General features: G+C 43.7%; 2 protein-coding genes across 2 annotated transcripts in view; one reads left to right on the top strand and one right to left on the bottom strand.

The window, feature by feature from the left end:
- Positions 1-18,563, bottom strand: part of MRE11 (MRE11 double strand break repair nuclease) — a 277,276-nt gene that overhangs the window by 151,044 nt on the left and 107,669 nt on the right. The gene's annotated exons all lie outside the window — the stretch shown is intronic.
- The window catches only part of HEPHL1 (hephaestin like 1), a 38,380-nt gene that overhangs the window by 1,257 nt on the left and 18,560 nt on the right, over positions 1-18,563 (top strand). Inside the window, exons 2-8 of the mRNA XM_075713648.1 lie at positions 10,253-10,497; positions 11,270-11,482; positions 13,258-13,437; positions 14,435-14,689; positions 15,722-15,890; positions 16,612-16,751; positions 16,914-17,045. Of these exons, the coding sequence (XP_075569763.1) occupies positions 10,253-10,497; positions 11,270-11,482; positions 13,258-13,437; positions 14,435-14,689; positions 15,722-15,890; positions 16,612-16,751; positions 16,914-17,045 (1,334 nt within the window). The remainder of the gene's footprint in view (positions 1-10,252; positions 10,498-11,269; positions 11,483-13,257; positions 13,438-14,434; positions 14,690-15,721; positions 15,891-16,611; positions 16,752-16,913; positions 17,046-18,563) is intronic.

The raw sequence follows: 18,563 nt of genomic DNA, 5'->3' as shown, positions 1-18,563 counted from the left end.
GGAAATTATTTTGCCACAAGCAGTAGGCAAGAAAGAGTTTTATATTTCAACACAAATTTATGCTTATGCTCTTAACAACTAGAGGTTCCAGATAGCATCCAAGTCAATAGGTGTTACCTTTATAGGTAGAATTTGTTTGTTCCCGGCCCATGAAAACAAGCTTTGCTGGAAAGGTTATTCTTCAGCTGTGTTAAACACATGAATTTCTCACTTCCTTACGCTTTTTAGTGGAGGGTAACTTTCTCCACTCCCTAAACTGGAAGACCTCTCACTAAAAATAGTTCAGCTTAAAGTGAAAGGCAGCTATTTGTAAATCCACCCAAATACCATAGAGAGATTGGAATCTGTTCTGTAAATTGTACGTTTAAGGCCGTCTGCACTTGGTGCACCCTGAACATCAAGTGGCACATTTACTTTAAAGTGCGATGCCTTTTACATGGCACGACAGGGAGGGATGATAGCGTATGTCTTCAGTCATTGCTCTAATGTAATAATTATAAACATTAATTGCAAAGGGTTTACTCACAGAGGATTTTAATGTAGACTATACATTCAAAGCTGGGGAGCTGTTTGCAATGAACTCCCTACATGCAGAATGATAAAGTGATTCTTGTAACTAGTTTATTCCATTTCCAAACTGTATTGAGTTGAGTCAGAATGAAGTGCTATATTCTAGAATAATAGTGTGTCTGCATAAGCATGTGGACTAAACAGTGAACCAATAATAGCTATTTTGACTATTTAGCTCTTTAGGACAACCTCTAACGTAAATTTAAAGCAGTATACTAATGGGTTACTTCTCAGCTAATTAATTGGTTCCTATGGATATTATAAAAAATGTAGTTCCATAGACAAAGTTTAAGGATCAGTTCCTAACTAGGGACAGGAATGCATTTTTAGCCAGCTGTGTTCTGCACCCAGCAACGCTCAGGCTCGCTGAGCCTAGCACTTCTCACCTTGTGATGCATCCTCAACAGCACCCATCTGATGGGGCACTATCCCAGTTTTATTGATAGGGAAGTGAAGATAAAGAGGTTGCAGACAAACTGATTATCTTTAAAAGAGTTGGTGCATACACATAAAGGAATGTTCCCTTTGATTCCAGCTAGCCCACAGAGATATAATCAAAACCACTTATTCTTCACTACTTAAAAAAAAAATGCTGAACTAACAAGTGTGTAATGGAAAGTGTTACACTACCTGGATCAGATAGTGAGATTTAAGAGATGATTTTCAATGTTGCTGTGCCAAAGTCAATAATACCTTCCTCAGCCTTTAGTTTTTAGCAGTAAAGAGGAGAAACGAGACTTCGGTGGCTGAGGCATGGGGCTGGAGATCAGGTGAGTTGGTTCTGGCACTAGGCATAGCTATGCTGCTCAGCTCCCTCTCTGCTGGTGCTGAGTGAGCTGCCTGCCGAGCCAGGAGCCATAGAGCTGCATCAGCACCTCCCTGGGTGTGAGCTGAAAAGGCTGCCTCTCCTCAGAGCTGATTAACCCAAACACAGCCCTGTGTTAACATAACTATTCTGCTTGGATGCTAATTTTTATTATGTCTTGTGTTGCTGCAGTGCTCAAGGGCCAACCTCTTGCTTACACAGAGCAAGTATCTTGCTGTGCATCAGTGCTTCTTATGTAAAGAGAGTAATGAGGCTGTTTGCCATTTGTCTTGTCTACCTGAAGCCTCGAGCTGTTCCACTAATTCTCATAATTTGGAGTGTTATGAATGAAACCAAGATGTTTCAGTCTTGGTTCTCCCTTTGAAAATTAAGCTGACATTTTCTGAAGCGCACAGGACTTTGGAAATCACAGATCCAGATTATGACCACTGAGTATAGGTGAGCTGGGAAGGTATTCAGCATCCCCTCCCACCTGATACAACTGGTGAAAGAGTTGACATCGTTAAACCATGGTAGACTGGACGCACAGGGTGCAAGATGCTGTCAGTGCTGCTGGACGTGCTGCAGATCCCAGTGAGATTTTGTGGGTTAGGGCATGAATATTGCTGCAGTATGAGGGTGATCTCAGACATTGCCTGCTCCCTTTAATGGTCACATAGGCAACGGCCTTTCAAGAGAAAAAAACACCTAGGTGTTGTGGCTTGACATACATCAGTCTTTCCCTCCCTGCTGTGGCTCAGCCCTCAGGATTAGAGTTTGGTTGATATTCCCTTTAAACTAACTTGGTACTAGTTTATATGATGGACACTTAAGTCTTGCTCTGCTGGTGGTAGATGTTATTAAGTTTTGCCTGATGTAACAGTTCATCCCTTCTCTTTAGGCCACTAATCCCACATTTATGTGGGCCAAGTCTTGCACCCACCAACACTAACGGGTGTTTTTTGCTACCACAGCATCAAACACAGTTTGTGCAATTTGCTTATGAGGAGATCCCACCCGGATAAATGACAGTAAAACTGTCGTCACAGATGCTAAACTAATGGCTGAGTCACCATGCAGCCAAATGACCCAATTGCGTCAGCGGAGATGATCATTGTGGGAAGGGTCAACATCAAAAGGGCATTTGAGGTGAAATCCTGGCTCTTAATGAAGCCTGAGAGGAGTTTTGTTATTGACTTCAGGGGAAGCAGAAGTTTATTCTGGGAGAGAAACCATTATAGCCACAGTTAACCAGCAACACCTGAGAGTTTGCCTAAGATTTTATGGGTTTGATTGACCTCTTCCATGGCTTGTGTGGGTCAGAAAAGGCCTAAAACATCCTTTGAGGACATTGTGTCTCTCTCTTTTGAGGACACACAACTAACTTTGTTTGATGCTTTGCGGCCAGGGCACCATCTACAAATGTGGGCTGGCACCACTGGTCCCCCTCCACTGGCCATCCCTCTAGCACAGACAAGGCATTGGCCTTAGCACAGGAGTCATGGTCTGCAGAGGTTTACCCTGAACAGGTTCCACAACCCAGGGGTTAAAATGATTGGGGCAGCCTGGAGCCATGGGCAGTGTCCTGGCTTATTCCAGCCACTGCAAAAATGGGGAACTCTGAGGAAAAAAACCTGTTACAAACTCAGTCATAGAGTATGCGAAGAGGGTAGAGAGTAAGGAAGGCTTCACCACCAACAGATTTTAGGGAACAAACCCATAAAGATAGTTGTTTAAACAGTTGTCAGCATAAAATCTATGGGACTTTAGTGGAACAATGGTTATAAAAGAAAGTTTGCATTTGCCTATAGTCGCACCCAGGAGCGTACAGTGGCTATTGGGCATGTTAACCACAGGACAAAATTTGGGACTCCACATCTGGTAGTTATTCAAGTGCTGATTTTTCAGTGGCAAACTCAGCAAGCTTCAAAAGTGTATCAGTGAGGGATGTGGCTCCAGTCTACTGAGGAGCTGTTTGGCCATGCACAACACACAGCTCTTTCCATTTCCTGCTGCACACTGTAACATCATACTCATGCAAGTACCTCTTGAAAAACATAACCTCTGTTAGGTTGTAGCTCTGTTTCTTAAGATCAAAGGTAACATAAAAATGGTAAAAATGTTGGCAAAATACTTCTGTGTGATAAAAGAAATAGGTGTAGAAATTACACTGAACTCATGGTCCTACCCTAACTTGTGGACCTACCCTGAGATGGCAGATTATCTGCATGTCTGGTCTTGATTTGTTGTAGAATCTACATGACACGGTTGTTTTACTCTTTCTTTCATTTGGAAGAGTCGCAGTGCTCATTATTGCAGGGAGATGGATGTCTATAATTACGTTAATACTTATTTTAAGGAATTAAAGTTAATTCCCTATTAATAACTCCCTGTCCCACTCATGTGCATTGCCAACTTTTCTTGGAGCTTAAGAACTGCTGAGAGTGGTCAACTGGCAAAATCAAATCAGGCACAGAAATAAAGGCAGGATTTGCATGGTTTTCTTAGTCTGAACAAGATTTTTTATGCCCTGAATCACAAGGCTGCTTATCTGTATATATAATCTCAAGACTGGCCTGACTGGAGGAGATGAAGGAGGGAATTTAAGAAGCTTGCATGGGTACAGCTCCAGATGATGCAGTGTTCCCCTTCCCTATAAGAAGTGGGACTACCTGACCATCATGACTTTCTGCACATGAAGTACAGGCTGACAACTGAGTTGGAGGGAGATAGTCAAGATTTAGAAGAGCAGCTCTTACACCTGCACAAGACCAGAAAGATGGAAGAGGTTCAGTCAGTGATATCACAAAGCCACCAGGAGGATGAAGCAGTTTGAAGTGAGCAGAGGAGCATGAAGAAGCAGGAAGAAGGTTTGTCTTCTTGTGCCAAGAGAGGAATGACAGATAGAGCCATTTTGGCAGGCGTTTCCCAGTAGAATAGGCACATTGTGACCACTGGAAGAAAGAGGCAAAGGCAGATTCAGAGAATTGGATGTGTTTAACCATTACAGGAGAAGCCACTGCTGCAACAACATATTGGAAAGTCAGTGGGTGGGAAAGAATGAAACAGGAGATGCAGTTGAAGGGGATGTTTAACTCAGTGACTGAAAATGTGAAGTGTTTCCCAAGGAAGTAGACGCCATCAAAAGAAGACAGGGAATGGTGTTTGAGAACTGTTGTCAAAGACAGGAGATGAAGGGCCAGAAGGACACTATCCTGAAGCTGAGAAAAACTCCGAGGGACTCTGGACATGGATGGTAAGGAACGGTGGGGTAGGAGATGGCACTGGCAGCAGAGACTTCATGGAGCATGAGAAGAAGTTGTCACTGAAAGAAAGAAGAGGGACAGGGGGAAACCTCTGATGGAGCAGCAGGGGCTGTAGCACTGAGCCTGTGCCAGCTCTGTCCAACACATCCACTGGCTGCACTGTGGCACTGGATAGAGGTACCAGCCCCACAGTGCAGCCACATGCCCATGATCCAGGCATCTGGGAGTGCAAAGGAGAAGTCACTCACACCCATGCATCCTTTCTATGAGCTTCTTATGGCTGAAACCATTAGCTCCAGTGTGGGTAGTCTTTCTGCAAAGGACTTCAAGCACTGTAATGTGCAGCACAGCAACACTTGTAAAGAGGCACAGAGCTGCCAGCTACTTGCAAGGCTGAGGTGGGCATGCAGAAATCCTTCTGGAGGAAATGGGAGCAACCTGGACACCTAGAGTGGGACTCACAACAACCAGTGTGCTCTGTTCTTGGGTACTGAGGGCAACCAAAAGGACATGTTGAAAACATGTGTCTCTTTGTAGGTAGAACTGGGCTCTATCCCTCCCAGACAGAAGGAAGAGTGAGGCTGAAGTGCCTGCACTCCAAGAAACTCCCAAACGTCAGAGCATTTTGAATAGGAAACTCTTCTGCCCTTTGGAGAGGGTGGATCTAGAAGGAAAGGAAGCTATGAAAGAGCTTGAGTCTGTAATGCAACAGCAAGGGCATCAGTGGCATGTAGGATTTGTCTCCCAGAGTTGATTGGTTGTTTTCTTTTGGACAATGATTAAACAAAACCCATAATTAACCTGGGCCAAGAGGCCAGGTTGCTCCTTTCATGCTGTGATCCCTTTCTGGCTCCATGACTCAGAAGGACATGGACCTGTTGGAGTGCATCCAGAGGAGGGCCACAAAAATGATCCGAGGGCTGGAGCACCTCTCCTGTGAGGCCAGGCTGAGGGAGTTGGGGTTGTTCAGCCTAGAGAAGAGAAGGCTGCGAGGAGACCTTATTGCAGCCTTCCAGTACTTAAAGGGGGCCTATAGGAAGGATGGGGAGAACCTTTTTAGCAAGGCCTGTTGTGACAGAACAAGGAATAATGGATTTAAACTAAAGAAGAATAGATTTAGACTAGACATAAGAAATTTTTTTACAATGAGGGTGGTGAAGCACTGGCACAGGTTGCCCAGAGAGGTGGTGGAGGCCCCATCCCTAGAAACCTTCAAGGTGAGGTTGGATGGGGCTCTGAGCAACCTGATCTAATTAAAGCTGTCCCTGCTCACTGCGGGGGTTTGGGCTAATGACCTCTAAAGGTCCCTTCCAACCCATAACATTCTATGATTCTATGATTCTATGACTCTTGCATTGCTTGATGCCCTGCATAGAAGAGCATCACCTACATTGTGACTGGCTGCAGCTGATACCCATTGCACTGACAGTGGGCTCTGCAGCTCTGAATGCGTGGAGGATTTGAATGGGCCTCCTTTCAGAAAGCTGGCACTAAAAAGACTTCTTTTCCTGACTCCTAGATGTCTGTAAGTAGGAGACAGGCACAGATCTGGCCAACAGAGTTGCTACAGCATGGCGTTAGGCACTGAGGAAGTCTCTGGTACCTAAACCTACAGGGTTTTCCCAGGGTGATTTCTTGAACCTCAATACCTAGCTGGATTTTGGGATCCCTGATCTATGCATTTAAAGGGTTTAGGCTCATGTCAAGCATTTGACAAAGCCTGATCGAGAAGTGCATTTTTCTGGGGTACAGTTCTCCTTCTGCAGGAGAGACTGTATTACAGGGTGTCCTGGTTTCAGCTGGGATAGAGTTAATTTTCTTCCTAGTAGCAGGCATAGTGCTGTGTTTTGGATTTAGCATGAGAATAATGTTGATAACACACTGATGTTTTAGTTGTTGCTAAGTAGTGCTGACACTGACTAGGATGTTTTCAGCTTCCCATGCTCTGCCAGGTGCATAATATATGGTGTCATGCTCAGTATATAAACTGGGGGGAGTTGGCCGGGGGACAGCGATCATTGCTTGGGAACTGGCTGGGTATCGGTCAGCGGGTGGTGAGTGGTTGTATTAGTAGGTTTTTTCCTGGGTTTTGTTTGTTTCTTTCTTTCTTTGTTCTCCTTTTCATTACAATTTTTATTACTAGTAGTATTATTTTATTATTATTATTATTAATAATAATATTGTTTTATTTCAATTATTAAACTGTTCTTATCTCAACCCACAAGTTTTCTTACTTTTGCCCTTCTCATTCTCTCCCTCATCCCACCAGGGGGGGGAGGGCGAGTGAGCGGCTGTGTGGTGCTTGGTTGACTGGGGCTAAACAACAACACAGGGGTGTGAAGTTATGGGAGACTGTACAATGTTGTCTGGCCAGAAAGCCAAGGGCATAAGGGCACTGTCATCATGGGGAAAGCACAGTGCCACTGCAGCACCTCATTTAAAATATTTGGTGGCTAATGAAAATGGAAAAAAATCTGCTGAAAAATATCTCCTGAAAATAAGTTCTTTCTGAAAAAAAAATCCCATTCTTTTCTGGAGAAAATTTCTTATAAACTATTTTAAAAATCAATTTATAATTCAGATTAAGGCATAGCCACATGAATACATTGCCATGAGGTAAGGAAGCATGTGCATTTACACTGCACTACTACTGACACCACCTACTACTCTGTGGTAAGGGCTCTTGTAGCAGCTCTTACCCCCAGGCAGTAGAAGGTATCTTCTCCTCTGTGAGTGTGGTGTGACTTGCCAGGTCTTGTTGTGTACACAGACAGTTACCACAGACCTGCTAATTCACTGAAAATCCAGACTTCTTGGCAACTCATCCCTTAACCATGCTTTTGGGGTGTGTTTATCTGATATACGTTATTCTGTGAAGAAGCAGACTGAGAAGCTTTCATAGAATCATAGAATCATAGAATCGTTTAGGTTGGAAAAGACCTTTAAGATCATCCAGTCCAACCATTAACCTAACATTACCAAGTCCACACTAAACCAATCAAGGGTAGACTAGATTAAACCATGTCCCCAGGTGCCACATCTGCCTGTTTTTTGAACACTTCCAGGGATGGTGACTCCACCACCTCTCTGGGCAGCCTCTTCCAATGCTTGACCACCCTTTCCGTAAAGAAATTTTTCCTAATTTCCAGTCTAAACCTCCCCTGGTGCAGCTTAAGCCCATTTCCTCTCATCCTATCACTAACTACTTGGGAGAAGAGACCAACACCCGCCTCACTACAACCTCCTTTCAGGTAGTTGTAGAGAGCGATAAGGTCTCCCCTCAGCCTCCTCTTCTCTAAGATAAACAACCCCAGTTCCCTCAGACGCTCCTCATAAGGCCTGTGCTCTAGACCCTTCACCAACCTTGTTGCCCTTTTCTGAACACGCTCCAGCACCTCAATGTCTTTCTTGTAGTGAGGGGCCCAAAACTGGACACAGTATTCCAGGTGCGGCCTCACCAGCGCCGAGTACAGGGGGACAATCACCTCCCTGCTCCTGCTGGCCACAGCATTCCTGATACAAGCCAGGATGCTGTTGGCCTTCTTGGCCACCCGGGCACACTGCTGGCTCATGTTCAGCTGGCTGTCAACCAACACCCCCAGGTCCTTTTCAGCCAGGCAGCTTTCCAGCCACTCTTCCCCAAGCCTGTAGCATTGCCTGGGGTTGTTGTGACCCAAGTGCAGGACCCGGCACTTGGCCTTGTTAAACCTCATACAATTGGCCTCGGCCCATGGGTCCAGCCTGTCCAGGTCCCTCTGCAGGGCCATCCTACCCTCCAGCAGATTGACACTCCCACCCAGTTTGGTGTCATCTGCAAACTTACTGAGGGTGCACTCAATCCCCTCATCCAGATCATTGATAAAGATATTGGACAAGACTGTCCCCAAAACAGAGCCCTGGGGAACACTGCTCATGTCCGGCCGCCAACTGGACTTAACTCCATTCACCACAACTCTCTGGGCTCGGCCACCCAACCAGCTTCTGTCCCTTCCCCTTCATCCTAGCCAACTGTTTCTGCCACAGCAGTATCATTGGCAACATTTTCATTTGTGCCAAAATAGCTCTTGGCTTATTATACAGCACATTTTTCAAAAGAAAAAGCATTCTTCTTGGAGGCTTTTATATCTAGATCACTTCAGGGATCTGATTTAGACAATGGCCATGGAGGTGTAATGACCATAGATGGGGGATGTTGTGAGTGACAAGTGACGGTGACAAGAAGACATGGCTTGAAAAGGGGGAGTAGTGGATCTTATGGTGAAGAAATTATAGCAAAACATACCTTTCAACTCATGTGACATCCAATACTTAGGTTGCTGGCACTGCACAAAAGCACCTAAACAAAGTAGGTTCAAGCAGGTGAACTGGCCAGTCACAAAAGCTTACTATAAATATGAAACTGCTGTATTTCTGCCAGTGATACTTCAGGAAAATTTAGCTCATCTTTTTTATGAGTTTGTTAGGAAGCATGAAAGTTCAAACAGTTTTCAGGGGATGCAGAAACTCATGGAGCAGTCAACTATGGTGAAATTGGTCATACAGTCCACTGCTGGTTGCGTAGCAAAGGGGTTCATTTCTACCCTCTTTGTGTGGGATATTTAGGGATGAAGAATGTGTATCATACTTGTCAGCTCTAACCTGAAAAGAAGTAAAAAAAGATTTTTATCATAACAGATGGGATGAACATGGGGTGCCAGTATGATGTTACAGTTTAAAGGGCAAAACTAATTCCCAGTTTTGTAAGAAATATTGACTGGGAACACCTCTGGCTTTAGCTGGAATATTACTTGCCTATTGTGGGAAGTTCTTGTGTTCAGACTTCAAAAGAGATAGAGAAATATTGGAAGGTTTTCAGAAAGATTTGTGGCATAAAGAATGTCAGTGTACTTGGTTTGTCCAGAAGAAGGGTAGGAGGCAATTTAATCAATTAATTAAAACTTATGCAAGTGCCTGCATAGGAAAGAAGCTCTTGGTGGTATGTGGCTTCTTTGATCTAAGAGAGGGCTTGATGGGAACCACTGCTTGGAGTGTGGAGCTAGATGATATTAGACTACAAATGCAATTCAGGATTCCAAGGGAGCAGGTATTTAATGGCTATAATATGTCAACCACTGACCATATGCTGGGTTCTCCTTTACTTGAAGTTGCTATAGAGGCTCTGGAATGTAGAAATTATGCATTTCATGCAAAAAATATTTCATGCTACTCCTCTGGGGTGTCAAACTAGTTGATTAGAATAGCTCTTATTAGCTTTTGAAAAAACTTAATTTGGTTTTCTTTTCCTTCTGAACAGTCATGCTTTCAGATGTGAGGTTTCAGACCTTCAAAAGAGGGAGAAGCTGCTAAAACTGTACAGAAAAGCCTGAGTGGCTGGTCCTCAAGTGAAGACTTGTAGTAACCGTTCTAAAGACCAGACCTGCAAGTAGGAAGACTGTGACAGAAAGTGGCTTGGACCCTTCTAGAGCTGTCCAGGTTTACTCCTCAGCTTTTATTCCACCAGCTATGTGATATGTCCCAGGGAACTATTTATCTGCACTGCAAGCACTAGTTATTGGATCAACTCTGAAAGCAGGTTTTTTATCTCTAAATTATTTTCCCTTCCCAACACCAGGTTTGCAAGTGTGTATGCGACAAGAGGAGCCAACCGGATAGGACGTGTGTACAAAAAGGCTATTTTTAGGCAATTCACAGATGATACTTACTCCCAGGAGATCCCCAAAGCAGCCTGGCTGGGGTTCCTCGGGCCAGTCCTGAAGGCAGAAGAGGAGGATGTCTTTATTGTCCATCTAAAAAACTTTGCTTCCCGTCCATACTCTGTGCATCCGCATGGGGTCTTCTATGACAAGGACTCTGAAGGTAAAAGCTGGTTTGCCTTTTCCTGTCCTTTTCCCCTGGAGTAGCTAATATCATGGCTAAAAGTTTGTCCAAGTATTCATTGTTCTGGCCATTGACATCAGAGGGCTTTAGATCACCCTCTCATAAACTCATCAGTAATTGCAGCTGATGACTAAAACCAGGAACAACCTCGTCTCTCAAAACTTTTTGCCACAAACCTTTAACGCCTGGGATAAATCCAGTACTGAAACAGGTTAGGTGGGTCTTTTTTCCTGAATTATTTTCCTGAATTATAAGTCACCAAAGCATCTTCCCTCCTTCCTTCTACTTCTAGCCTGTTTGAATGGATGGAGTTCTTGTAAGTAAATGTTTCCCTCTCTACAGGGCTATAACAGGCATGATTAAATTTTCAGAATCCCGAACCTATGCATGTGTATTTTGGTTAGAGGACTGTATGGATTTGCCTACATTCATTGCTCTCATCAGTTTTCTGTGAGAAGATACACAATGTTAGCTGAAAAAATGTGTAGGTGACTGATGAGTGTAAAGACCCAAGGAAAAATCAGAGCCTGTTAATGCATTTTTAAAGCTTTGTCTACTGATAAATAATGGATTTTAACTTTCAACATTTTTTTTACAGTTTTACCAGAACTTCTGATTTTTTTCACAGTTTCTCAGTGATTCTGTGTTTGTGAATACTGTTATTATTTTATACATCTGTGATAAAATAGAAGAAATTACACATTTATTTAAAGAAGAGAGTTAAGCTCCTTTTTTCCTTTTAATATATTAGGAGCACTTTACCCTGATGGAACTGGCGGTAAAAGCAAAGAGGACGACTTTGTTGTTCCCGGTGGAAATTACACGTACACATGGCCAGTAAGGAAAGATTATTCGCCAACTTTGGCAGACTCAAACTGCTTGACTTGGATTTACCATTCTCACATTGACACACCAAGAGATATTGCGTCTGGTTTAATTGGGCCACTTCTGGTTTGTAAAAAAGGTACTGAGCTAGAAACACTGATAAAGCAAGCCCCTCTGCCAAGCTTGGCATCTTAACAGTCATTTTTGCTTACAGGTATAAACATGATGGTCTAGAGTCTATCCCTACATAGCCCATAAAAAGGGGCAAGGAATAGCTGGGCCATTCCAGGAGCATCCCAGGGTAGGTATTGTAGCTCTGGGACAACCCCCTTCCTGCTCCCTTTTGACTTCATGAGAGATTTGCCTCAGCTGGTGGAGGGACTGCAGCACGCTCTGTGGCCAGCCAGTCATGGCCAAGACCAAAAATAAATGTTCCCAAACTAGGATTGTTTCAGGATGAGCAAAGGACTCCTTGCCCAGGAAATGAAATTAGGGCTGTGTGGGTGACTTCAGCACTGCCATTTACATATTTGAAACCCCAATGTTCTTTGTCATTTTTCCCCCATATGGATTATATATTTATTTTTTCTCACAAGTTATATATCACAACCATATGGGAATGTACGCTGAGCAGCTGAGGTGACAGACTGTCCTATGTACTTTATAGTCTGCTAACTTTGTACTGGAGCCATCAGGAACCACGCACCAGCCTTCTCCTCTCAATCAGCTGAGCCATCACCCCTTTCCCCCTAAGACACGTGCAACTCTGCCACCTCTTCCCAGTACCTCCCACATTACAAAACCAGCCCTGATTTTATATACAGAATATATAAGTAAACTGGGTTTTATATATGAAGAAGAGAAAGACTTCAATGTGGAAAGGACAGGCCTGGTCTCCAGCTTAACTCACATAATCAAAATGTGTCAGACTTATTCTCCGGGAGAGCCTCTGCAATCCGCAGAACTGCCTGAATATGTGAAACTGAGCTGATAACTATGGGATAATACATAAAGCTAGGAGATAGCACATTCAAAACAATTGTAGCCTGAAAGGCCAGGTTATCTGCATGTTTGGTCTTGAATTCATCAAGGTGGATATTTGCGTGACGCTACTGCTGTAGTCCTCTGTCCAACAGTGGGTGACAGCAAGGCTCTGGGGCTCCCTCCCACAGAATACAGGGGAAGCAGAAGTTTTCATGGGTTCAGAGGTAAACCAGACAATTAGATGAAGTCTAAACCTGCCAACAATTAATAATAGACTACTCAATATTACCACTGCTGTCATCTCAGGTTGTTCCCTAAATGGTCACTCAGATAATGATACTGCACTTCGCCTCACTAGATTCATCCTGCCTTCAGCCTTTTAAAATTTAAGTATCTAGTCCATGATAATTGCTTCCTCATTAGTCTCTGGACAGTGAGCCACATTTAGATGGCCATTCTGAGGGTATGGTTCACCAGTCACTTAAATGCAACAGAAATGCAGGCTACCACTTGCCTCTCCTTAATTCCTGGTCAAAAAAAAAAAGTCACTGGTTTCTGGCTGGATCACTGTGTAGGCACACAGATGCTAATACTGACTAAAAGGCAGGGTTGCGTGTAGTGGGCCAAAGATGGGGAAAATGGGACCACAGATATTGGCAGGCACTTGTGCTTATGTCAAATCAAAAAGATCCTGAAATATCAGCTTGACTTAGACGAGATGAACCATCTTCTGGAGGCACTCGTTCATTCAAAGGCTGTTGGAGGGGCGTCAAGATGTCTTAGAAGAACAAAACTAGGTGAGATTCGTCCTGCCTATAGATCACGGGCAGAGCACTGTATTTCCTCAAAGTGCTCCAAAGTTATCGTCACTTTTAAATTCAATCCCCTCCAAGGCTTTTTTTATCACTTTCCTTTTCGTTTGCAATTTAGGAACCGCAGATGAGACCTCAATAGAAGGGACTGGTGCTGCTAACGCTTTTGCCCTGATGTTTAGCATTGTAGATGAAAACTTCAGCTGGTACCTCGACGAGAATATAAACACCTTCTGCTTAGAACCAGCCACAGTTGACAAAGAGGATGAAGGTTTCCAGACCAGCAACCGAATGCATGGTGAGCAGGACTATTGAGCAAATGGTGACCTACAGCAGTGAGCAGGCTCTTTTCGTTTCAGTAGGACTTCCTGTCCCTTGTGATGTCTCTCCTTTACCTGTGTCAGCAAGGAATGGGTCAGGATGTTGAAGTACTGTGTTGATAAAAAGCCTCTCCTTAAATACAGCACAACACATGGTTTGCAGAAAGGAAATTTGGCTTTCGTGCTGAACTCTGTCACTTGTTTAGCATTTTACTTTAGGCAACAGATCTAAGCCTTTTGGTGACTGTTTGACCAGCTGTGAAAAGGGAAAAGCAGAGCACTTTGAGACGTGTGTATTGGAAGAGTCCAGCATTTCTCAAAGGCCCTTGTGGATGGTGGGCTGGCTGGTACAACCACTCCTGCCTTTCAGAGATTCATTGGCCAATGGTACTTTGTGCCATTTGGAGATCTGGTGTAAGAAGTTAAATCCAGATATTTCTCTGTATTTTGGTTGTTCCATGGAGCCTAAGAGCTAAAATATTTTGCAAAATACGAGTCTCATTCTCCTAGGGTCCTGATACGTCATCAGGTGCGAAAGCTGAGGAAGAGAGCTGACTAGACTGATTTGATTGATATCATAATTTTCAAATCTAAATTGCTTAAGCCTGGCATATGATGGTATATTTATGACTCAGAATAAGGAAATAGATTTCAGACATGCTAAATAGCTGCAGAACAAGTTATCTTCATTATGAAGCCTTTTTGGTGATGATTTGGCCTTTGCAACATCTTGATATCACCGAGGAAGTTTTTCACAGACCCATCCAGGGAACCTGGGGCATTTGAGCATCCAGAGCTGTAAGCTGTATGTTCAAAATGTTACTTTTCATTAAGCAGCCTGTGAGGGCCTTGTTCAGTGTGGGCATTTGGACAGTTTCTTTTCTGGGCCAGGAAAGGATGACCCTTAGAAATGGGGTCAGAGGCACTTGGCATTTCTCTTTCACCTCTCATAAAGTCTCATACTTTTGTTTTTAGCTATTAATGGTTATATTTATGGCAATATCCCCGGCTTGGAGATGTGTGCTGACACTTCCATGTCCTGGCACTTGTTTGGCATGGGAAGTGAGATAGATATCCACGCTGCGTATTTCTACGGCCACACATTCACTAACAGAGACCAGAGGGCAGATGTCATCGGTCTGTTCCCAGCAACGTTCATCACAGCGGAGATGACTCCCAGGAACCCTGGGAGGTGGCTGATAACGTGCCAGGTTAACGAGCACTTACGAGGTATGCTGCTATAGATCTCACTGATCCTTTCAGAAGTTCCAGCCTCTATTATGCTTGGAAAAGAAAACTGAGAGATGTTTCCAGGGGAAGCAGCATTTGACACTTTTTTTGTGACTAACTGAACACTTTGGAACTATTTCACCAGATAAACACCATGAATATGGGTTTAGTCACCAGTGGAAATTATACATGTTGGGCAAAATCTTCAGCTAGTACGAATGACTTAGCTGTGTAATTCATATGAGGAAGGCTTGCTATACCCAGCACTGACACCACACTTTCTATGTAAACTGGAGATTTTGATGAGCAATGAGAGGAACCTTCATCATCACTTTTTCTTCTAGATAAGTACTTACACAAAAAGAAGGATCATGCCAGCTGAACACTTCATAGCTTTTTCCTTTACAGAAATCAGGCAAAAGTTGACAGTGTTTTCAGAAACCTTTACATGAAGGAGTTTGATGGTGATGGGATATTTGTGTGGTGTGAGAGCCTGAAAGCACGTATCATAAACTAGGTCTCATGACAGCTGGCAATGTATATTTATCATATCAGAGTTTGGACAATTTTTACTTTTAAGAACTTGCACACTGATTTCAGTGGGATTTGCATCAGGCAAAACAGACTTGGTTCTGTTAAGCAACAAATATCTAATATGGTAATAACTAGCCTCTCTTTTTCAATGAAAGTCAAGGGGAGATGATGCCATTTTGCACACTTCAGGAGGCACTCTGAACCCCAAAATCATGCTACCATCCTTACCCAGATTAAGGAATTCAGTAAATAAGCCCACCAAAGAGTGTCATTGATGTCAGGGGGTTTCACCTGTGGCATAAAGTATCACCTTTCAAGAGAAAGGTGCTGGCATCTGGCCCAATGCAGGCAAAGGAAGTCTTTAAAAATAGAAATTTACCCTAGTAATTGTTTCCAATCCATGTAGCTCCTAGAGAGTTTTGAACGTACATTTGTATCCATGAGATTGCTGACTCTGCAGCTGGCCAAGGACCGTCTCCAGACTCTTTCTCCTCCCAGGTGGCATGGAGGCACTGTATGATGTTCAGATCTGCCAAAAAAACCTGTCTTGGCCTTTACCATTCAGTCACAAGAGAAGATATTACATCGCTGCTGAAGAAGTGCTCTGGAATTATGGACCTGACGGTTATGATAAATTCACTGGGCAGGGTTTAAACGCCACTGGCAGGTAAGCTTTCTTGTCGTCTTCTGTTGTGCTTTAATTTCAGAAGTCTGGGTGAGACTTCCCCAGTGATTCATGAGGGCTAGGTCCTGCACTGTTATTAATTTTAATTGAAAGGGGCAGGGAGGAATGGATTTAAACAACCTTGTTGGGAAATTAGATTTGTAACTGTGATGCTCGGAGTTGCCTTCTGGAAGCACTTATCTTGCTCCATTAAGTCCATGGAGAAAGTGAGCCCTGGTGAGGTATGCGAAGTTCAACAGAGTTAATGACTCTATGTCGAGACTCCTCAGGCAGCTTTCACACTTACAATCGGTGTATCTCAGAGGTGCCACAATGGTAGATTTTTTTTCCCTGTTATTACTGATGAAGATGAATTGTATTACAGTATCTCCCAGGAAAGCTAACGAGGATTAGAGACACATTATGTACACATAATGGCACAGGTCTTACCCTAAGGTAGTCAGAGGTAAGTTGACATAGATGTCTCCATAAGTAAATTGGAGATAAACACATGGAAGCCTAATGCACAATGAATGCCCATTTGTTAACTAATTTATTACTGTAATTCAGACCAGTAATATCTCTCTCTATCTGCTAGAAAAGTGCATGCAAACTAGTAACTTGGGGGATAATTTCTTCTGCATCTGGAGTAATAACTGTGCGAAATGAAGGGTTCTGCCTGAACCTCCAATTATTTAACCAGCCCAATTTGTTAATTCCACAGTGAATCTGCAATATATTTCACACAAGGGACTGACAGAATAGGAGGGCAATACTGGAAAGTTCTTTACGTGGAATATACTGACGCAACGTTCAGTAAGAAGAAGATTCGGTCAGAGGACATGAAGCACCTGGGAATACTTGGTACAGTGAATATTTCCCCTCCTGTCATTACACTGGGATTGAATATACATCCGCTTGGATCCAGAATTTTGTGCATGCAGCTGCCAGTCAGCCCTCTCTTGTTTAGATGGAAATACGTTAGAGGGTAGTTCTTCTAATACTTTCCCTCACTCTTTTTTTAAGGCCCTGTTATAAAAGCTGAAGTGGGAGATACAGTGCTAGTTACTTTTGCCAACAAAGCCAAAAGAAGCTATAGCATTATGGCACATGGCGTAAGCTTCAGCAAGCTGTCGGAAGGTGCTCCCTACTTAGATGGTAAGTTTTGACTGCACTGCGGTATTGTCACATCCAGAATACCTGAGTCTAAATATCTTCTGTTGCTCTGCAGGTTTGCCCTTTCTGTAGATGCTAAGGCACAGAAGGGATGATTTGATTAGTTTCTGTCTACCCTATATGTCACAACCCATGGGACTCCTCAGTCCGCCAATGTGCTGGTTCTTCCCCTTGATCATGTGCCAGACAAGGCGTCTAAAACTATCTGAGGTCCATGTTGAACAAAAGTCACAAGAACAATCCAATTTATATTAGTTCTAATCTAATGTCTCTTAACTGCAGTCAGTGGATCTCCTCTGGACATGCTCCAGAATTATGAAGCTTAGGATCTGTCATGATGCCCCTGCTGAGTCTTTGGGTATAGCTATCCACATGGTCTGGGTTGCTTCATTCCTGATTCTCTAATCCAGGTCAGGCATTGCCCTTGCTTCACTGTCAGGACAGTCAGTGTTGGAGGCAGCTTTTTTCTGATTGACCTGGAATGTGAAGCAGCGATAATCCTTATTAATCCTCATAAATATATATGGAACATTTACCAAAGGCTTCCTCCCATTTTGTGCAAGGACAGGATCTTTATCATCTAAGTTTAACCATTAAATGTCATTATTAATTGGTAGGCACCTTTTTCAATTAGTGCCAGGAAACAAACCCTTCAGAAAGTGAGAAGTCCCGTTTACTTTGAACACCTATTTTAGGAGACAGCAGGTCACCCTCTGGACATGTGTTTCTGTCTCCATCAACTATAGGAGAAGCCTGGAGTTTGGGTTAGGGACTAAGCTTTAGATGGCTCAAGTAAGGTGAACTGAATCCCGTCAATAGTGACTACAGAGGTAATATTGTTGTGTCTGAAAAAGTTTTTGCTGCATCTGCAGTACTGGAAAGAAAGGTAGGCTTCTTGTGTAAATTGCTTTGTTTCCACTACAACACATCAGAAAGAAACTCACAGGACATAATCCCTCTCTTGAAACTGTGCTAGGAGAATTAGGTCAACATGTGGATGTCATCTACCTCGACTGTGGATGTCATCTACCTCGACTTTAGCAAAGCTTTTGACACCGTCTCGCATAATATCCTCCTCGAGAAGCTGGCAGCTCACGGCTTAGACAGGCATACTCTTCGCTGGGTAAAGAACTGGTTGGGTGGCCGAGCCCAGAGAGTAGTGATAAATGGTGTTAAGTCCAGTTGGCGGCCGGTCACGAGCGGTGTTCCCCAGGGCTCTGTTTTAGGGCCAGTCTTGTTCAATATCTTTATCAATGATCTGGATGAGGGGATCGAGTGCACCCTCAGTAAGTTTGCAGACGACACCAAATTGGGTGGGAGTGTCGATCTGCTCGAGGGTAGGATGGCCCTGCAGAGGGACCTGGACAGACTGGATCGATGGGCCGTGGCCAACTGTATGAGGTTCAACAAGGCCAAGTGCCGGGTCCTGCACTTCGGTCACAACAACCCCATGCAACGCTACAGGCTTGGGGAGGAGTGGCTGGAAAGCTGCCTGGCCGA

This window comes from Pelecanus crispus, chromosome 1, assembly GCF_030463565.1.
Source record: "Pelecanus crispus isolate bPelCri1 chromosome 1, bPelCri1.pri, whole genome shotgun sequence".
Lineage (NCBI taxonomy): Eukaryota > Metazoa > Chordata > Aves > Pelecaniformes > Pelecanidae > Pelecanus > Pelecanus crispus.
The sequence above is the reverse complement of the archived record's forward strand: the minus strand, read 5'-3'. Positions and strand labels throughout refer to the sequence as shown.